At 41.9% G+C, this 19,185-nt stretch overlaps 1 protein-coding gene across 2 annotated transcripts in view; it reads right to left on the minus strand.

Annotated features, from left to right (window-relative positions):
- Nucleotides 1–6,494: 6,494 nt before the first annotated feature.
- Nucleotides 6,495–19,185, minus strand: part of LOC112928569 (cytochrome P450 2G1) — a 53,677-nt gene continuing 40,986 nt past the window's right edge. Inside the window, exons 1-9 of one of the 2 annotated variants that reach the window (XM_026010395.2) lie at nt 16,666–16,937; nt 15,927–16,089; nt 14,400–14,549; nt 13,027–13,187; nt 12,601–12,777; nt 11,671–11,812; nt 9,957–10,144; nt 9,694–9,835; nt 6,495–7,176 (exon numbers count right to left, since the gene is read on the minus strand). In XM_026010395.2, the coding sequence (XP_025866180.1) occupies nt 6,995–7,176; nt 9,694–9,835; nt 9,957–10,144; nt 11,671–11,812; nt 12,601–12,777; nt 13,027–13,187; nt 14,400–14,549; nt 15,927–16,089; nt 16,666–16,845 (1,485 nt within the window). In that variant the 5' untranslated portion in view covers nt 16,846–16,937 and the 3' untranslated portion in view covers nt 6,495–6,994. Of the gene's footprint in view, nt 7,177–9,693; nt 9,836–9,956; nt 10,145–11,670; nt 11,813–12,600; nt 12,778–13,026; nt 13,188–14,399; nt 14,550–15,926; nt 16,090–16,665; nt 16,938–19,185 lie in introns of those variants that run through there. The other variant, XM_072753290.1, reaches the window with a different exon arrangement.

Raw genomic sequence — 19,185 nt, forward strand, 5'->3', positions numbered from 1 at the left:
TCCTGCATCTCTGCCATCACCATGAGAACGGGGCTGGGCTAGGCCACTGGGCATGAGGAAGTGATGGCCATAGGGAGGGGAGCCACCTAGCCAAGCTGAGCCCATATTGACAAACCCCCAGCTAACCCTCAGAAACCCAAGTTCAATAAATACTTATCCTGGAATGAAATATTGTGCTTTGTGGGATCCCTGGGTGGTGCAGCGGTTTAGCGCCTGCCTTTGGCCCAGGGCGCGATCCTGGAGACCCGGGATCGAATCCCACGTGGGGCTCCCGGTGCATGGAGCCTGCTTCTCCCTCTGTCTGTGTCTCTGCCTCTCTCTCTCTCTCTCTCTCTGTGTGTGTGTGTGTGACTATCATGAATGAATAAATAAATAAAATCTTAAAAAAAAAAGAAATTGTGCTTTGTTACCCAGGAAAAGGTAAGCAGGTCAACCCTAAATCCCCTCATAGATATAAGACTTTCTATTTAGATGAACTCTCTTCCAGAACTTCCTGAGTGCACATAAATATATGTTAGTACACAATTACATTTACTGTTCCCTTTGCCTGAAACCTTGTTCCCCAGCATCTTGTGACAGGCTCCCTCATAATATTCAAGGTTCATCTGAAGTTGGGTTTCTTTTCTTTTGCAGCTTCATTTATAATTGACGTGTAGCACTGTGTAAATGGAAGATGAACTACATGATAATTTGGTGCACATATATACTGCAAAATGATTACTAGGATAGAGCAAATTAACACATTGCCCCATATAATCACTATTTTCTTTGGTGGTAAGAGCATTCAAGATTTATTGTTTTATCAACTTTCAAGTATGTAATATAATGTACTGTTGTTAAGTGTAGTCACAATGCCATACATGAGATCTGCAAAACTTGCTTGTCTTATAACTGGAAGTGTGTACCTTCTGATCAACATCTCCCCATTTCCCCTGGTCTCCAGTTTCTGGAATCACCAGTCTAACCCGTGTTTCTAGAAATTGGGGTTTTTTTAGATTCCACATGTGAGATCATGCAATATTTATTTTTCTCAGTTAGAGTAAACCCTAATGAAACTATGGACTGGAATTAATAACAAGGTAGCAAAACTCCCTCATCAGTTGTGATTTCTTCTCACTAGCTACATTCCAAGCACTTACTTGTCACATATAGCTAGTGGCAATCATGCTGGACAGCGCAGATCTAGAGGAAGACTAAGTAACACCTCCACTCCTGTTCTCTTGGCCAATATGGGAAAGGGAAGTTTGTGATTAGGTATCATTAAAGTCATTTTTTTCAGTGGTTAAAGAAAGTCTTGATAGCTCACCCCTTGGGAGTGGTGATGTGGTCATCCTCTCTCAACGAGTCTGTTTTGCACACCCCTCTTACATTGGGAGAGTTCACTAATGCTCATAATGTTGAAGTAGAGGGAAGAAACCCCAGCTGCTGAGAACCAAGAAAGTTGCCCAGGTAATATCTCCTTTTCACTTATTATTATACCAAGTGGAAAATAAAAGAGACTTTGTTGAACCATTTTTAGTAATTTTTTTTCAAGTTCTAGATCTTTTTCTTATTGGAGGAAAAGGACAGATTAATTTAGTTACGGCTTGGTAAGAAAAATGGAGTCTTCTGTTTGTCCAAATATTTCCAGAAGATAGTTTCATAACACAAATATTACACTACAAATTATGATGTAATTTTACATGTCTAAATTTCAGTTTTGACTTTTTATTTGTTGCTTAGTATCTTATTGTATGAGATATTTCAGTCCCCTATAGATGGATGTTGGAAGAGCCTGTCTCAACATGCAGTCTTTTGACCTCCAGTCAGCATAAAATGATTCTTGGGCTTGGATACTTCCTTACTAAGAGATAGGGAGCCTAAATAGCTTGTGCTGGGCTTATCACTTTGGCTAGGAATATCTGTTTCTGTTTAAGTTCAATGAATACTCCTTTGTTCTGCTTAAGCATGTGTCAGATGACCGCTGGCCAACCCCACTGCTGTATCTGTCTCCACTGGATGGGGACAAGGTCTTTCCATATGGCACAAGAGAGGTGAACCAGAGGTGAATCGTCTTGTATCACCTGCTAGAAGACATCTGCTGGCCATGGGGGATGAATGGGCATCTTAATGTCTCTCCTCTATGTCAATTCACCATTGTTCCATCCAGTACTTGACTGCACTGTATTTTCCTTAGCAACTCTGATACCAAGATTCAGTTGGCAAACGTGTTGTTTGGACTTTTATTCTTGGTGGTTGTCATGGCAATGGTTTTTCCTAACGTTCATGTAGTTGAGTCCTTTCCTGAGATTGAGTAACCAGTGCATGGTGTTCTGCTCCCTTGGGATTGATAACCAATGCATGCTGCTCTGTTAGAAAATGCATATGTGGATTATTTATTTTTGTCTTTATAAACACAGTTGAAACAAACATTCTTGTGTTTCCATCTTTGCACATTTTTCTGAAGTATAACTGTTGGGTCAAAATGTATGTACAGAGAAGATATTTCTAAAACCAGAGATAATTAGACAAATCACCAAAAATTAGAATTTTATTTCAAAAGTAGTAATTTCATTATTTTTTTAAAAACCTGAATCCAAGGGCAAATGCATAATGAAATCTCTTTACCCAAAACCAAGAATAAAGGTCAGCATCTTCTTTGCATGACAGGTTTATAGAACCAATGAGAAAAGTTCTAAATATAGAGTAGGTACATGGGTGAAGGATATAAACTAACAACTCATAAAAGTAGAAATGCAAGAATATACACACAAAAGTCCTCATTACTAATCAAAGAGACAAAAACTTAAACCATAGTGTATCACCTTTTCGTGATCATTCAATTGACAAATTTTGAGAACAATGTGTCTCATAAGGGAGCAGTATGGAAAGTTCAGGTAAGGAAATGATAAATACCAAACATGAAGGTGGTCAAGACAGTGACAGATATGGATAGCGAGAGCCTTTCACACATGACAGAGTTCAAGTCTCAAGATCTCCTGGATGATTCCATAAAGAATTCAATTTGTTGGGCAGCCCGGGTGGCTCAGCGGTTTAGTGCTGCCTTCAGCCCAGGGTGTGATCCTGGAGAACCGAGATTAAGTCCCATGTCCGGCTCCCTGCATGGAGTCTGTTTCTCCCTCTGCCTGTGCCTGTGCCTCTCTCTCTCTCTCTCTGTCTCTCATGAATAAAATCTTTAAAAAAAAAAAAAGAATTCAATTTGTTTTTATTGGTGATCCATCTAACTACCCAAGGGCAGAACCAGCCTCTAATAGCTGCCAGCTCATCAGCAGCCCACTCAAGAAAAGAAAAACAAAGTTCAGAGTCCCCACATTGTGTAACTTTTCCATCTGCCTCTATCACCTTTCTGTTATATAACTCTAGTCTTTGCCTTTGTTAGATGAAACCCATCTAATTACTGGTTTTCCTTGAGACCAGTAAGTAACATGCTGGACTGTGAGCCGTGTGGCCAGTGACTGGCTGTATCCTGATTACCTTAGTGTCAGTAGATCCCAACAGTATGTAGGACTGAAGAAGGAATGTGTCTGGAATCACTGGGTGGCTTGTTACCCTGGGGATGTCTCCTCATGAAAGAAAGTAAAGGGCCTTTGAGGGTCTACAGCTCTTCTGTACTTCACCTATTTCATGTATTGGACTTGCACACAGGAATATTTGGCATAGGATTTTCACAGCTAAGAATGTGTAATGACCCTTGGACTATATACTTGCTAGGTGTGTTGATAGCTCTAAAACTACTCATGGAAAGAGCAGTAGGGCTATAGTGATGTGTGTTTGTGTATCTATGTCTGTGGTAAGCATGGAGACGTGCATCCCAATCCCCCTTCGAGAAGAACTTACCGTTCAGCTGCAAGGAGAGCAGTAAGCTGACAGCCTTCTGCTCCAGCACCATCAGGATCTACCTTAGCTTGGAGCAGAGTCCACGCTCTTCCAAGGAAGCCCCAGCCAGTGACTGAAGACAGTTGGGGCATGGGGCATGACCATTTGTGCCCAACATGAGGCACCCCTAAAAGACAATCTTCAATCCCGATGTACTTTTTTGATGGAATGAGACTGTCAGCTCTGCATGGAGATCCGTGTCTCTTCTTGCCCAATTTTTCTTCATTTTTCATTCCACAAATGTGTTGCATCTACACCTGTGTTTGAAGATCTTTCTGACCCATTCTGTTTCTTACCTCTCTTATCCCTCCATGAAACACTTTCCCTCTTTTTTTTTAATTAAATTTTTATTTATTTATGATAGGAACACAGTGAGAGAGAGAGGCAGAGACACAGGCAGAGGGAGAAGCAGGCTCCATGCACCGGGAGCCCGACGTGGGATTCGATCCCGGATCTCCAGGATCGCGCCCTGGGCCAAAGGCAGGCGCCAAACCGCTGCGCCACCCAGGGATCCCAACACTTTCCCTCTTAACATCAAGCCAACATCTGCTTCCCAGAAGACCCAATGGACATATTGTGTGTAAGGAATGACATTTGTTGTTACTTCCCTACCCCATCTCAAAATCCCTTCCAATTCTGGGAGAATCTCCTATTGTGAGATTCTTGGTCATGGGCCAGGCTTTGTCATCCACCATAGCAGCTAAAGGGGCCATTTACTCTTCTTCACCAAACCCTGAGCCCTAAGGCTTTAACATGTGACTAATTGGATAGTAAGTCCTTCCTGGAACTTTGAATCATGAGGAAGTAACACAAAATCACAAATACAATGAGGAAGTTGTCCATAGTGGCAGCAATGAGTCAAGAGTCCCATAGCAGTGGTTCGGTGTCCAGGGTCACAGGGGTCATGGGGGGGGGGGGCAGTGGCAGCAGCAGCTGCTGGCTGTTAACTCTTTTTTTCCCACTCATATTCTGAGCCAAGGTCTCTCGAATTCACAAAATAATATGAACTTTTTAAAAAATTTTTATTTATTTATGATAGTCACACACACACACACACACACACACAGAGGCAGAGACACAGGCAGAGGGAGAAGCAGGCTCCATGCACCGGGAGCCCGACGTGGGATTCGATCCCGGGTCTCCAGGATCGCGCCCTGGGCCAAAGGCAGGCGCTAAACCTCTGCACCACCCAGGGATCCCAAAATAATATGAACTTATTGATAGTCTTACAGCAGCCAGCAGCCTTATATACTTAAGTAGCCAAATTTTGTTCATGTTCCCTAAAATTACAAAGCCAATTATTGTGGGGACTCATGTGCCCAGAACACGTGAAGTTAAAAGAGATTCCAAAGGATGAGGTTTCATCTCTGCCCTCTTTCTTTCCCACCCCTTATCCTATTCATCAGCAAACCCTGCTGGCTCCATCTTCACAGCAGATTCCAAATCCACTCACTTCTCCCTGCCTGTACAACAGGTATCTCTGGGCAGCCTGGGTGGCTCAGAGGTTTAGTGCTGCCTTTGGCCCAGGGTGTGTGATCCTGAGGACCCAGGATCGAGTCCCGCATCGGGCTCCCTGCAGGGAGCCTGCTTCTCCCTCTGCCTCCATCTCTGCCCCCCCTTTCTCTCCCTCTGTCTCTCATGAATAAACAGATAAAAATCTTTTTTAAAAAACAGGTATCTCTGCTTCCTTACTCTCAGCCTATTTTTATGCAGCAGCTAGAATTTGCTTTTAAAATATGAGTCAGTGTAGTCACCCTGTGCTCACCATGAACCATCATCTCACTCAGGCTAAAATAAAAGCCCCAAGTCCTTACTGAGGACCACAAAGCTTTACACAATCTGGCTCTGTAATCCTCTGCCTTCTTCCCATTTACCTCTACTCTTCCTCTTCCACTCCAGCCAGAATCCCCTTGTGGATTCTAGAACATGCACACATAGCCTACTGCTTTACAACTTTGTTATTTTTAATCTCCATGCCAGAAACACTTCCTTTCCAGATACCTGCATAACTTGCTCCTCCAACATCTTGTGAGACATACCCTGTCTTGATTCTAATTCCAATTCCAGAATCTCTTCTGTTGTAACATACTATATCATTTATTTGTTTATTATGTTTATTCTTCATTGTCTACCTCTCCCACTAGAATGAAGTTTGGTCTGCTTTGTTCACTGATGGATCCTAAGTACTTGAAGAGAGTATTGGCACAAGTTGGGTATTCAGTAAACATTGGTCAAATAAAATGATGCATGAGGGAAGCATGTTGATGGAGTTTGGAAATATGATAATAGAAGTTGGAGTGGCTAAACTCTTCTTCAAAATAGAATGAGAAGAATTTGGAACTGGGAGTTGTGATAGAAGTTCTCTCCAGACCAGGAAGGCAGTTTTAGAGGGAGAGATGAGTGATGGGGGTGGGAAGTAAAGAGGTAGGAATATGGTTGAGAATGGAGTATTAAGGGAGTGGACCATCAAGTGGGTAATCTCTGGTAGTGGACTGCTAGGAAGGATAATAACAGGGATGTCTAAAAGGTCATTTTAGTTTTTTCTATGCCCTACAGTGATGATACACACAACACACAAGAAACCTGCTGCTCACAACAGCCTTGATACCATGGTTGCTTTTATTTTATTTTGTTTTGTGTGGGAGATGATAATTAGGAAGAATGGTCAACTACATTTGAGTCACTATCACATAAAGACAGAATCTACAAGAATTTGGTGGAGACCAAAAACACACTTAGAGGGGGCTGAAATCTTGGACAGCGCACTCCTTTTCCACTGGATGCAGCTGATGCACATCTCTATACTTGCAGGTGACCCTCACTGACCCGCAGTCCCATGACAGTAGGAATAGTGCCTTCTCTTTGAGCTGTTGTTGGGATTTTTTTTTTTTTTTAGATTTTATTTATTCATGAGAGACAGAGAGAGGAAGAGACATAGGCAGAGAGACTCGATCCCAGGACCCCGGGATCACGACCCTAGCCAAAGACAGACGCTCAACCACTGAGCCACCCAGGTGCCCCTGTTGTGGGAATTTATGGAGATGATGAGGTGGTGCACTTGTATCGGTGGACAGAGCTCTGTTCTCTGACGGTTCCTTCTGCGCCCAGTAGGGGGCGCTCAGCGGGCCTTGAGGCAGAGCTCGTAAATCGGAGGGATGTTGCCAAAGCCTGAGACCCTGGGTGTGATGTCGATGTCAGCAGGCGGCACCAGCGAGTGTAGAGAGAAGTTCTGAAGGATGGAGGTGAAGTAGAGAAAGAGTTCCATGCGGGCCATGGCCTCACCAAGGCAGATACGCTTTCCTGTGGACGCAAGAGAGGGTGGGAGGACGGCTCATATCTGTATTGCTATGAGGAGGGCCTGGGGAGCGTTCTGGCCCCATCACATCTCAGAACGTCCGCAGCCCCTCTGGGGTCATGATAATACCATACCTACTTTGTGGGGTTATAAAGACTCAGTGGGCTCCGCTAGGATCTGCCACTTATAGGGGTTCAACACGTGGCAGCTACTTCTCTAATGGCTTGGTTTCATCAGATGCCACGATGGAATGGTTCTTAAAATATCCTTGAATTTAGGGACACCTGGGTGGCTCAGTGGTAGAGCATTTGCCTTTTGGCTCAGGTTGTGATTCCGGTGTCCTGGGGTGGAGTCACCCATTTGGCTCCCTGCAGGGAGCCTGCTTCTCCCTCTGCCTGTGTCTCTGCCTCTCTTTCTGTGTCTCTTATGAATAAATAAATAAAATCTTAAAAAAAAACAAACAAACCCTTAAGGGGCACCTGAGTGGCTCAGTGGTTGTGTCTGCCTTTGGCTCAGGTCTTGATCTCCAAGTCCCACATCGGGCTCCCCACGGGGAGCCTGCTTCTCCCTCTGCTTATGTGTCTGCCTCTTTCTCTGTATCTCTCATGAATAAAAAAAGAAAAAAAAATTCTTGAATTTGAAGTTTCTGTTCATTTAAATTTTTCAAAGGTTTATCAAATGCCTACTAGGTGCCAGACACTGGTGAGGAAAAAAAAGAATAGAAAAGAAAGCTCACACTTAAATAATGCTTACTATTTGTTGGTCACCCTTTCAATGGTTTGGAGAAATAAATCTCCATTTTACAGACAGAGAATGGAAGTAACTCACCTATGACTCTACACTTTGTAAAGAGAGGGGAGGGGTAGGTCCTGTTTCCTAACCACTGCACTGACTCAATATGGCTTATACTTAAAATACTATTGTAAGGGATTATGTCATGGGTCACAAGCTACTGTTCATTAGGCAAATCCACCTTCTGCCTGTTTTTGTACTGCCTGCAAACTGTTAAAAAGACAACCACAGGCCCCAAATAAAGTCACTTATGTTAGATCAAGTCATCAAACCAGAATCAAAATCTAACCTTATGGCAGTTTCAACCTCGCCCAGAAATGTAGTCTTAACTATTTAGTCAGAGATTTTTTGATCAACTTCAATGAAGTGATCTGTCACATGGGCCCTCTCCAACCCAAAGGAAGATGAGGTAATCCATCTAATAAGATCTTGCCATCTGCAATGACATGGATGGAACTAGAGGGTATCATGCTAAGCAAAATAAGTCATTCAGAGAAAGACAAATATCACATGATTTCACTCATATGTAGAATTTAGGAAACAAAACAGAGGATCATAGGGCAAGGGAGGAAAAAATAAAATGAGATGAAATCAGAGAGGGAGACAAACTACAAGAGACTCTGAATTCTAGGAAACAAACTGAGGGTTGCTGGAGGGGAGGGAACTAGAGGGGATGCAGTAAGAGGGTGATGGGCATTAAGAGGGGCATATGGGGGCACTTGGGTGGCTCAGTTGGTTAAACATCTATCTTCAATTCAGGTCATGATCCTCCGGTCCTAGGATAGAGCCCCACATCAGGCTCCCTGCTCAATGTGGAGCCTACTTCTCCCTATCCTCCATGCTTGTGCTCTCTCAGTCGCTATCTCTCTCTCTTTCAAATAAATAAAATCTTAAAAAAAAAAAGGAGGGTATTTGATTAATGAGCACTGGATGTTATATGCAACTGATGAATCACTGAACTTTACCTCTGAAACTAATGACACACTATACATTAATTAACTAAACTAAAAAAAAAAAAAAAAAAAAAAAAAAGAGCTCCTGCCCTTCCTCCAGGGGAATGTGACCTTTCCTTTAACAAGCCTTTCGTTTCTTTTTCTAATAACTTTTTGCTCCCCCTTCCCATAAAGAACTTCCATTTCTACAACTCCTGAGGCTCCCCTCTACTAACTAGGTGGAATGCTGCTTGATTCATGAATCATTTAATAAAGCCAATTATATATTCAAATTTACTCAATTGAGTATTTGTTCTTTAACAAAACTAAGGATGCTTTTCTCATCTTTAAATGGTTGAAAACAATTGAAAGAAAAATAGTATTTTGTGACATGTGTGAATTCAATGAAACTCAAGTTTCTATGTCCATAAGTGAAGGTTTTTGGCATCACTGACATTCTCATGCATTTTCATACTGTCCATGGTCATTTCTGCAGTACTATGGGGCAGCTGAATAGTTCAGATTGCATAGTTCAGACTGAGACATTATGGGTGGTGAAAATTAAAATATTTTCTATTTGATCCTTAACAGAAAAAGTTTGCTGATCTCTGTTTAGTGCTGTTCTTTTTCTAATTATCAGAGTCAGTGGTTTTAATATGATTCTGGGATTCTGGGAAATAACATTCAACTTCCCATTCAAACCTGAATGTCAAATATAGACCAATCGTTGGGGTGAGGGTTATATCTAGCATATTCCCTGGGGGTGGGGAGCAGGGGACTCAGACCATAGAAACCTACCAGAAGAAAAAGGTACAAAGGCTTCATTCTTCTTGAAGCGGCCCTGATCATCCAGGAAGTGTTGTGGATAGAAGGCATCTGGGTAGCGGAAGTATTTGGGGTCTTTGAGAACAGAGCCAAGCAGGGGGAACACATCAGTACCCTGGGGTGAAAAAGGGGGACAGTTAGGAGAAATCAATGTTGGAAGATGGAGCAGGGAACTAGGAAGAGAGGGGATGGAGGTGGAGGGAGAAGGAAAGGGTAACAATGAGACCCAACTCCACCTTGGGCAGAAGGTAGCCTCGGAAATGAGTGTCTCGGATAACATTATGGGGGACACCCATGGGTACGATATCTGTCAGTCTCTGTATCTCATGGATCACAGCATCTGTGTAGGGCATCTTGGCTCTGTCATCCACACTTGGGATCCGGTGTGGTCCAATCACCTGGTCAATCTCTTCATGGATCTTGGCTAGAAGAGGCCAGAAAACATAGCAGACAAGGACACAGGAGGTGTTTGTGGAGGTCAAGGCTAGGCTCACGGGTTTGTATCTTTAGTACCTGTGGATCCCAAGGGACCACACCGTGTATGTTTGCATTGCCTCTTTATTCTTAACATCTGAGACATTGGTGGGGTTAAAAAATACTCATCAGCCTACTAGGAGGCACACAGCTTGGGAGCCTTCCGTGCCTGCTGGGATGTTTGGTCTTTATCTTAAAAGATCTAAGGAGCAGGGCAGTGTCCTGGTCCCAGATGGGCTGTCATACAGGTTTTTAGCAGGATGGGAAAAAGGTACAAAGCCAGGACAGGACTGAAGCAAGTGACAGCAATTATGAAACAGGAATTAAGAACACTATTGGTGTAGTTACCCCTCCCTGTACTTCCTGGATGAGTGACTTTGAGGCAAATGACTTTACCTTCTGAGTCTCTGTTTCTTTACCCTCTAAATGGATGTGATGGTCCAACAAGCTCATAGAATTGTAAAATTTACATGAAATCCAGTGTGCAAGTAACTAGAACAGTGCCTAGCACATACCAGGTGTCCATTAAATATCTGATTATTTAGATATTTAGTTGTTGTTATGAATATTATTATTTAGATACTTAGTAAAACACAACTTGGACAATGGGGGAAAAACTAGTAAAGTTTGATGGAAACAAGTTAGTCTTTTCCATCTTCTATACCAGGAGAAATCTGTTGGCTTGTTTTGGGGGAAGACTTTATTTGTAAGTTTCTGCATTAGAAGAGAAAGCTGTCAAAATTGGGGGTTTTCCTTAAGCAAAGAATGAGTTCCTCATCACTAGTTAACCAACGAGATCAGATTTTAATTTATCAGAGATGGATCCTATTGGATTCTGGCACTACAGTCAGCTAAATAATGACCATCAAAGATATCTACCTCCTAATCCCTGGAACTTGTGCATGTTACCATAGAGGACAAAAGGGACTTTGAAAACATCATCAAGTTAAGGCTCTTAAGATGGGGAGATTATCCAGGTTGGCCCTAAATATAATTACAAGTGTCTGTATAAGTGCAAAGCAGAAAGGTCAGAGTCAGAGGAGATGTGGCAATTGAGGCAGAGAGATTTGAAGATACTACGCTGCTGGCTTTGAAGATGGAAGAAGGGTCATGAGCCCAAGAATGCAAGGAATACACTCTTGATGCTGAAAAGGCAAGGAATCTAATTCTACCTTGGTTCCACCTAGTGAAAGCCCGTGTGAACTTCTGAAATCCAGAACTATAGGATAATAAATCTATGCTACTTTAGGCTACTAAGTTTCTGGTAATTTATTACAGTAGCCATAGGAAACTAACACAGGCACAAAGTAGAAGATTAATTAAATGACCTTCTAAATCAGAGATTGTAAGATCCCATAGCCTGAGATGCTTAAGTGTGAAGAGTGTAGGACCCTGGGTTTCTAAGGTTTCAAGATTATGTATTCTTCCTCCTTGGGAGCGAGAGTCACCAGGTAAGCAGCTCAGGTGGACACTCACCTTCTACCTCAGGATGCTTCATCATTAGCAGTAATCCATAACGTAGTGTAGAGCTCACAGTCTCTGTGCCAGCAAAGAAGAGGTTGAGAGTGGTCAGGACCAAGTTCTTGAGGTTGAATTCTGTGTGGGGATTATTTGTATCCTGAAAACAAGAGGGATAGGACACAGAATCACCCTCTTCTGTCATTATCTTCTTATTTTCTCCCTTTGTTAAAACACAATAGATGGGTAAACCAAATGACTATCTGGGAGAAGAAATAGCCGAGCAAAGGTCCTGGGGCAGGAGTGTGCGTGGTATGTAGCGGAACAGCAAGGAGGAGGCCAGTAGTGGTTGGAGTAGACAGTGGAGAGAATGTGAGGAGAAAAAAGTAGAGATTTGAAAGTTCTAGGACATTAAGCTATATAATTATACACTTCCAAGTTTATAACAAAAAAATCAAGAAAGGTTTGTATAATAAAAATATACATAAAAATGCCTAAAATTCTAAGACTTTATGATACAGAAGTATTAAGCTTCTAAATATCTGTATCTCTAAGACTTTTAAATTTAAAGCTTAAATTTTAAAGCTTTAAAATTTAAATTTTAAGCTTCTCAAATTCTTAAAGCCTAAGCTTCACAGATTCTAAGACTATAAATACTCATTCTGGTTTTCTTTATTTGTAAGTCTCTGGCAGTTGTAATCATAAATGATTTAAATGGCTTAAGTTTCAAGGATCCTTGCTCCTGCAGTTTTGAGATTCAAAGTTTATTTTAAAAGTGTAAGACTTTATGTATGCCTTTACAGTTTCTAGATCTCATTTATAAATAAAAGTCAACCATGTGAAACAATGCTTGCTCCTTTGTCTCCAACATGTTTGCAAATTAAAGTTGCAGGTGCTAGGGAATAAGATGATGAGAAAAAAAAGGATTGGAGAAAGGGGAAGGGGTACCTGGTGCATCTTGATGAGGAAACAGTCAATGAAGTCCCTAGGGTTTTGTGGATCAAGAGATGCTTCATTGATCTTCACTCTAGAGGCAATGAAGTCCTTGAGTTCTTCTATCAAGTAGTAGATGCGATTGTGTCTTCCTGGCAAATATTGCATGATTCCAGAATACATGTCATATAGCTGTGGGGAATAGGCAAAGGGGGTTTGTCAGCAATGGGCGCCTGGGGCCAGCATAGGCATCTGGAGTCAGTGACCTGGGCTGAACATCCAGTACTGGGTCTGAGGATTGGGTGAGTCCATTTGCTTCTTGGAGATTTGGGATGTATTGACACTTGCCTCCCAGGATTGTGGGGGGAGGATTAAGTGAGGTATTGGCAGGTGCTTAGTTAACTGAGATTGGGGGTGGGCAGGGAGGTAGTTGGTGGGCACCTGTGCCCAGGGTGTGCTCATCTCAATGAAACTCTCGTTGATCATTTGCAGCAGCTTCAGGAACTGCTTGTCTTCGTAGTCAAAGCGGCTTCCAAAGACGACAGAACTGATGACGTTGGAGACAGTGCGGCTCAGGAAGAAGGTGGGTTCGATGGGAGAACCTGGATGATGGAAATTATCTAGGTTGGAGACAATGATTAGAAGCATGGGATGGGGAATCATTCAGGGATGGAGATGAGTCCTGGCTCCACTGCCTAATAGCATGTGTTAGTTACTTCATTTTTGTGTTTTGAGTCTAGATCTCCCAGTGTGCAAATTGGTTTAGTAACCACTCAATCTGAGGCTTCGATGTAATTATCCATGTGAAATGCTTTCACAGTCCTTGTCATGTTTAAGTAAGCACTCAAGAAATGTTGATGGAGTTTAATCATTACTTTTTTGGTATTAGTATTTAACTGTATTTGTGCTGTAGAGTCACAGATTTGGGAAAGAAGTCATGCCACGGGACACATTTTTAAAAAAAGGATGGCTGGATTCTGAGTATCTCTATCAATGATTCCATTTGAGCTATTAAGAAAATTCTTCCGTTGGCCTCGGCTGCACATCTAAAACAGGATCCTAGATCAGGGATCAATTTCTCCAGAACAATGCTCATATTCACAGATACACAATTTTGCAAATAATTTCTGGGGGTACATGGACATTCAAAGCCTTTACATAGACTGCTTAATCAGCATCCATGAAAACTAGGAGAAAAACTCTGATTTAGAGAAATTTATCTCTCTATACCTTATTTATTCATATCTATATTGCTTAGCAGCTTTGTCTTTTTTCCTCTAAATCCCATTGGTTCCAGACCTTATTTGGGGGCAAGGATCAGATTCCTTAAAAAATAGAATCAAATGGGCATAGAATTTCAGATTTTCAAGATGAAAAAGTTCTAAAGATCTGTTTCACAACAATGCAAGTACACTGACAAAGACACTTAGGAATGGTTAGGATGGCAAAATTTTATATTATGTGGTTTTTATGATAATTGCATGTATGTATTTTATGTATACATATATATGTAATTAAATTTGATCCTGTCACCAGAAAAAGGCACTAATTTACATATTGCAGAAGTCTGCACATGATTTCAGGAGCTCACAAAATCCCTGAAATCCACTGATTAACTCTTCTGAACTAGTGGTCTTTAAGGGGCTTTCATGTTAATTTTAACGTGGAACCTAGCTGGAAATCTCAGTAAACCTTTAGTCTTTTTCATCCTCTACCATTCTAGAGCTTTCCTCTGCCAAGGCCTATCTTCTCACTACTGAGCTCTATATAGCCATTCAGTCACCTTTTAGCCCTGCCCCTGGTGGCCCCCATACCTTTGGTCTTCCGTAATTCCTCTAGTAAGAAGCCAGCCTCCTCCTGGATCCTCTCCTCAATGCTCCGCTTTCCCATTCCGAAGTCCCGAAGAATGGTCAGGGAGAAGCGTCGGAGGATCCTCCATCGTTCTCCATTAGCCAGAGCTACACCTGCCAAAATCTCTGTGTCAGCCTCCTGCCTACCCTCCCCTTCCTGTGTCCAACTGTATGCTACACAAGGAGGACAAATTATGAAAGCAATATTAGAAACACATATTAGACTCTTGTCTCAAGGAAGCCCCTCCCAACCTCCCAGGCTTGATGGATTGATTATTGTTCCCTCCCTACAAGACTCTCAAAAGCAGGAAAGGAAGTCAGGCTAGGAGTGATTGGGAGAGATCAAGGAGAATTTCTTATAGGATAAAGACCTAGAACTGGATAAATAACTGGTTAGATGCATAGGAATGTGGAGGAAGGTATAAGTAAAATGTCATATACAGTACCCTGGAATGGAGAACTACTTCTATTTTCTATATACCACTTGGATTCTGTAGATATATGCATACATGTACGCAGAAGCTCACACCTGTACATCAATAGACCTACCCAAAAGGAGCTACCCTGTAGTAAGAAACATTTAGAAGTTACCAGATGTACATGGATTGATAATTAATTTTTGGAAATTTAATGAAATTATTTTGGTGGATTAATGAACGGAAGGAAGAATTTTTGACTGGGATGACTGATAATGACTGATAGTGGATGAAAGGCTCAATGGATGAGTAAAGGATTAATGGATAGATAGTTTGCGATGAATGGATAAATGATTGGAAAGATCTGTGCATTGAAAGACTAAAAGATCGGTAAATAATGTAAGGGTTAATGAATGGATGGGTGGAATGATGGATAGATGGGTAAATGGAAAATTAATTCATAGATGTACAGATAAATTGGATAGAAAGAAATTTGTACAAAAAGGCAAATTAATAAATGGCTGTTTTTGGCGGATGTATGGATCAATGGAAAATTAGATAAATGGAAGGAAATATATAGCAATAAATGGGTGGATGGAAGTAGGGAAAGAATTACATGAGGCTGCTTGGAATTGCAGGGTGTGAGCAGTTAGAGATGGATATGTAGGACACACTAGAAAGATATCAACCTAAATGGAGGTGGCAGAGATCTATGGGCTGGGTATGTGTGTATGTATAGAGAAATGAGAAGTAAGGTTGGCTGTAAGGGCTTCAGTGGGTACACAGTGTCACTAATCCATTAAAAACAAATAATGCAGCAGATACTGAAGAATCAGATGGTTTGGGTTGAAAACAAAATGGTTCTCCACTTACTGTGTAGTATTACCTAACATTTCCACCCTCACTTCCTCATTTGCAAAATTAGTAAGACATTAATAGTTCTTTCAAAGGAGTCAATGCAATAATGCAGGCTGTGCAACACTGCAGAGTACTTATCAAAGAACCTGGGACATAGGAAGTATATTATAATCATTTTGTTGCTGTTGTTGTTGTTGCTGTTGTTGTTTTTACTTACCATGACCTTGGAAGTTTCGCTCTATTGAAGCCAGTTCTCCACGGCCACTGAACTCATCTGCTCGGTCTACTAAGGCCTCCTTCACTGCCTCATGTCCACATAAAACAACTACTGGCCGGGGACCCATGTACACGGTGAAGATTGGGCCATACTTCTCCCTGAGCTGAGAGTGAAGGAAGGCATAAGAGAAGGGAGCTGATTGGAGCACCAAGTACAGACCAATCAAGGACTTTAGGGTGGACATTTCAAGTGGTACAAATGTAGGTGAGTCTTGGGCTTGGAAGGACCATTGAGACAAAAAGCACAGATGCGTTGGCTTCTATGATGCTGGGTAAGACCCCCAATGCCTCTAAAGTCTTAGTTTCCTCATCTGTAATATGGTGGACCTGGATGAGCTGAACTCCAAGATCTATGCTTCTTTCTCTGCAATGCTCAATTTCTAGAACCCTAAGATTTCATGATACTAAATGTCAAAGTTCTAAGTCCAAAGGAGTGCACAAGTTCTTGTGTTTAAGGGTGTAAGGTGCTATGATTCCAAAGTCCTGAGTTTGTGAGAGTCTTAAGGTCCAGTGTGCCAGGAGTCTGTATTCCTAGAGTCTAAGATTTCAGAGTTTCAGTATTCTAAAGTTTATGGAGTCTAGTTTCCAAGAGTCTGTGTTTTAGATGCTAGAAGGTTATACGTGTGTGTGTCTATATAATTAGTTGCTTCCAATTCTGTGAGAAGAGTAATTAGACTTACCTTCATAAAAGACTGAAAAGTGGCATCAGTACGGACTTGCAGCACATTCCCCAGGAAGGGTATTGGTGTGGGACCAGGGGGAAGCTTCCCCCCCTTGCTGTTCCGTTTCCAGGCAATGAGGATGAGTAGACAAGACAAGGAGAGTGCCAAGAAGATGGTGAAGGCCCCTCCTAGCTCCATGGTGCCAGGTTGAGGGGTTGTGTCCAGGACACCAGATCCTGCTTAAATATGTTCTGGGAAATCAGCTGTACAGAAATCTGAACACCCTGAGATTCATGTTTTCCGGGTATGGAGGCCATTAGAGAGGATATTGCTTTATCTGGGGGAGGTGGTGGTTATATAACTTATAATCTCCCACCTGAATAAAGATGGATTGAATTCACCCAGGGAAATCCACTGGGGCCATCCCTCTTTCTTCATATTTCCAGTCTCTCAGCTTGATCCCTAGTTCAAAAAGTCTTGGCAGGATATGGGAAGCTGTTGAACATCATTTTTAGGCTATTGCATTTAGGAATCAGACAATCTGGGTTCAAAATTCCGCTTCACCTTTTCTTCATTGGTGAGTTGCCTAAATCTCTTGGCCTCAGTTTCTGGAATCTATCAAAAATAAGGTAGTCATACTGTTTTAGAAAGTTTTTGTAGGGACATCTGGGTGGCTCAGTGGTTGAGTGTCTGTCTTTGTCTCAGTTCATGATCCTGGGGTCCTGGGATCAAGTCCTGCATCATGCTCCCTGTGGGAGGCCTGCTTCTCCTTCTGCTATGTCCCTGCCTCTCTCTGGGTGTCTTTCATGAATAAATAAACAAAATCTTTTTAAAAAGTTCTTGGTAGCAATGAAACGCCGGGACACCTGCACCCCGATGTTTCTAGCAGCAATGTCCACAATAACCAAACTGTGGAAGGAGCCTCGGTGTCCATCAAAAGATGAATGGATAAAGAAGATGTGGTTTATGTATACAATGGAATATTACTCAGCAATTAGAAACGACAAATACCCACCATTTGCTTCGACGTGGATGGAACTGGAGGGTATTATGCTGAGTGAAATAAGTCAATCAGAGAAGGACAAACAGTGTATGTTCTCATTCATTTGGGGAATATAAAAAATAGTGAAAGGGAATATAAAGGAAGGGAAAAGAAATGTTGGGAAATATCAGGAAGGGAGACAGAACATAAAGACTCCTAACTCTGGGAAACGAACTAGGGGTGGTGGAAGGGGAGGAGGGCGGGGGGTGGAGGGGAATGGGTGACGGGCACTGAGGCGGACACTTGACGGGATGAGCACTGGGTGTTTCTCTGTATGTTGGTAAATTGAACACCAATAAAAATTAATTAAAAAAATAAAAAATAATAAAAAGTTCTTGGTAGAGAACAAAGATGACTCCTTTCTCTTTGCCAGACCCCAATTAATAATTAAAAAATATAGTAAGATGAAGATTCAGAATAGCAAAAGAAATAACTCAATTGAAAGGATCTTTAAAAAAGATTTTATTTATTTTTAGAAAGAGAAAGACAGAGTGCAAGCAGGAGGAGGAGCAGAAGGGATGGGAGGGGGAGGAGAAATAATCTCAAGCAGATTCCACACCAAGCACAGAGCCCAATGTGGAGCTTGATCTCACCCCCTGAGATCATGACCTGAGCCCAAACCAAGAATCGGATGCTCAATCGATTGAGTCACCCAGGCACCCTGAAAGGGTTTTATTCAGTCTTGTTTCTCCTCAAGGTGATATTAAATAGTGATAAAGATTACTCATGTTTGTTTATCAGGACCTTGCTGGTATGTGTGTGTGTGTGCGTACGTTGATTTCCAAAGTCTAAGATATAGAGACGATCTCTGAATCCCAGTCTCCAGAGGGGAAGACCATCTCTAGAATCATGGTGAACTGATTGTTCTCTGTAAATGATGATTTTTAACTCTTTTTGTACCAAATATTTGTAAATTTGTACTGTCCTGAAACAAAATTCTAGTGTATTATAACCTACCTATATGTGTTGTTAAAATCAAATGCCCTTCTCATATGTCCTGATTCTCAGATATGGAAAATGAATCCCTTAGGGAACCTGCCAGTTTTGGAATAAGGCCTGGCTGGCTGATTTGAGGCATCTTGTGTCCAAGAGAAGTGGTAGGGATTCTGGGAAAACAGAGTGACTCACACAGCACCATCTTCTAGATTTTCAATGGGCTGCTATGATGTCTTTTCTGGGATAAGAGTTAGCTCTAGGCTGCCTCCTAGGACCCTCCCAGCTCTGGCTTCTCCCTTCCATTCTGACCTCCCCCACAACACACACACCCTTACACCTTCAGGACTAGTTCCTTAATTGTTTGTGATGGTGGTGGTTGAGTCTTGTCTTCTCATTAAGACAGGAAAGGAGAGGTGTTCTTAGAGCAGTCCCTCTCACCATCCCACTCTAGGCAAGAAGCCAGGAGTGAAGGCGCTTGAACTCAATGGTGTAAGCAAGTTAAAGAGTCAAAATAGCTGCAGAGAAACATAAGGAGAGGCTGATTGTGCCAGGTTTCGTGT

This window comes from Vulpes vulpes, chromosome 1 (genome assembly GCF_048418805.1).
Source record: "Vulpes vulpes isolate BD-2025 chromosome 1, VulVul3, whole genome shotgun sequence".
NCBI lineage: Eukaryota > Metazoa > Chordata > Mammalia > Carnivora > Canidae > Vulpes > Vulpes vulpes.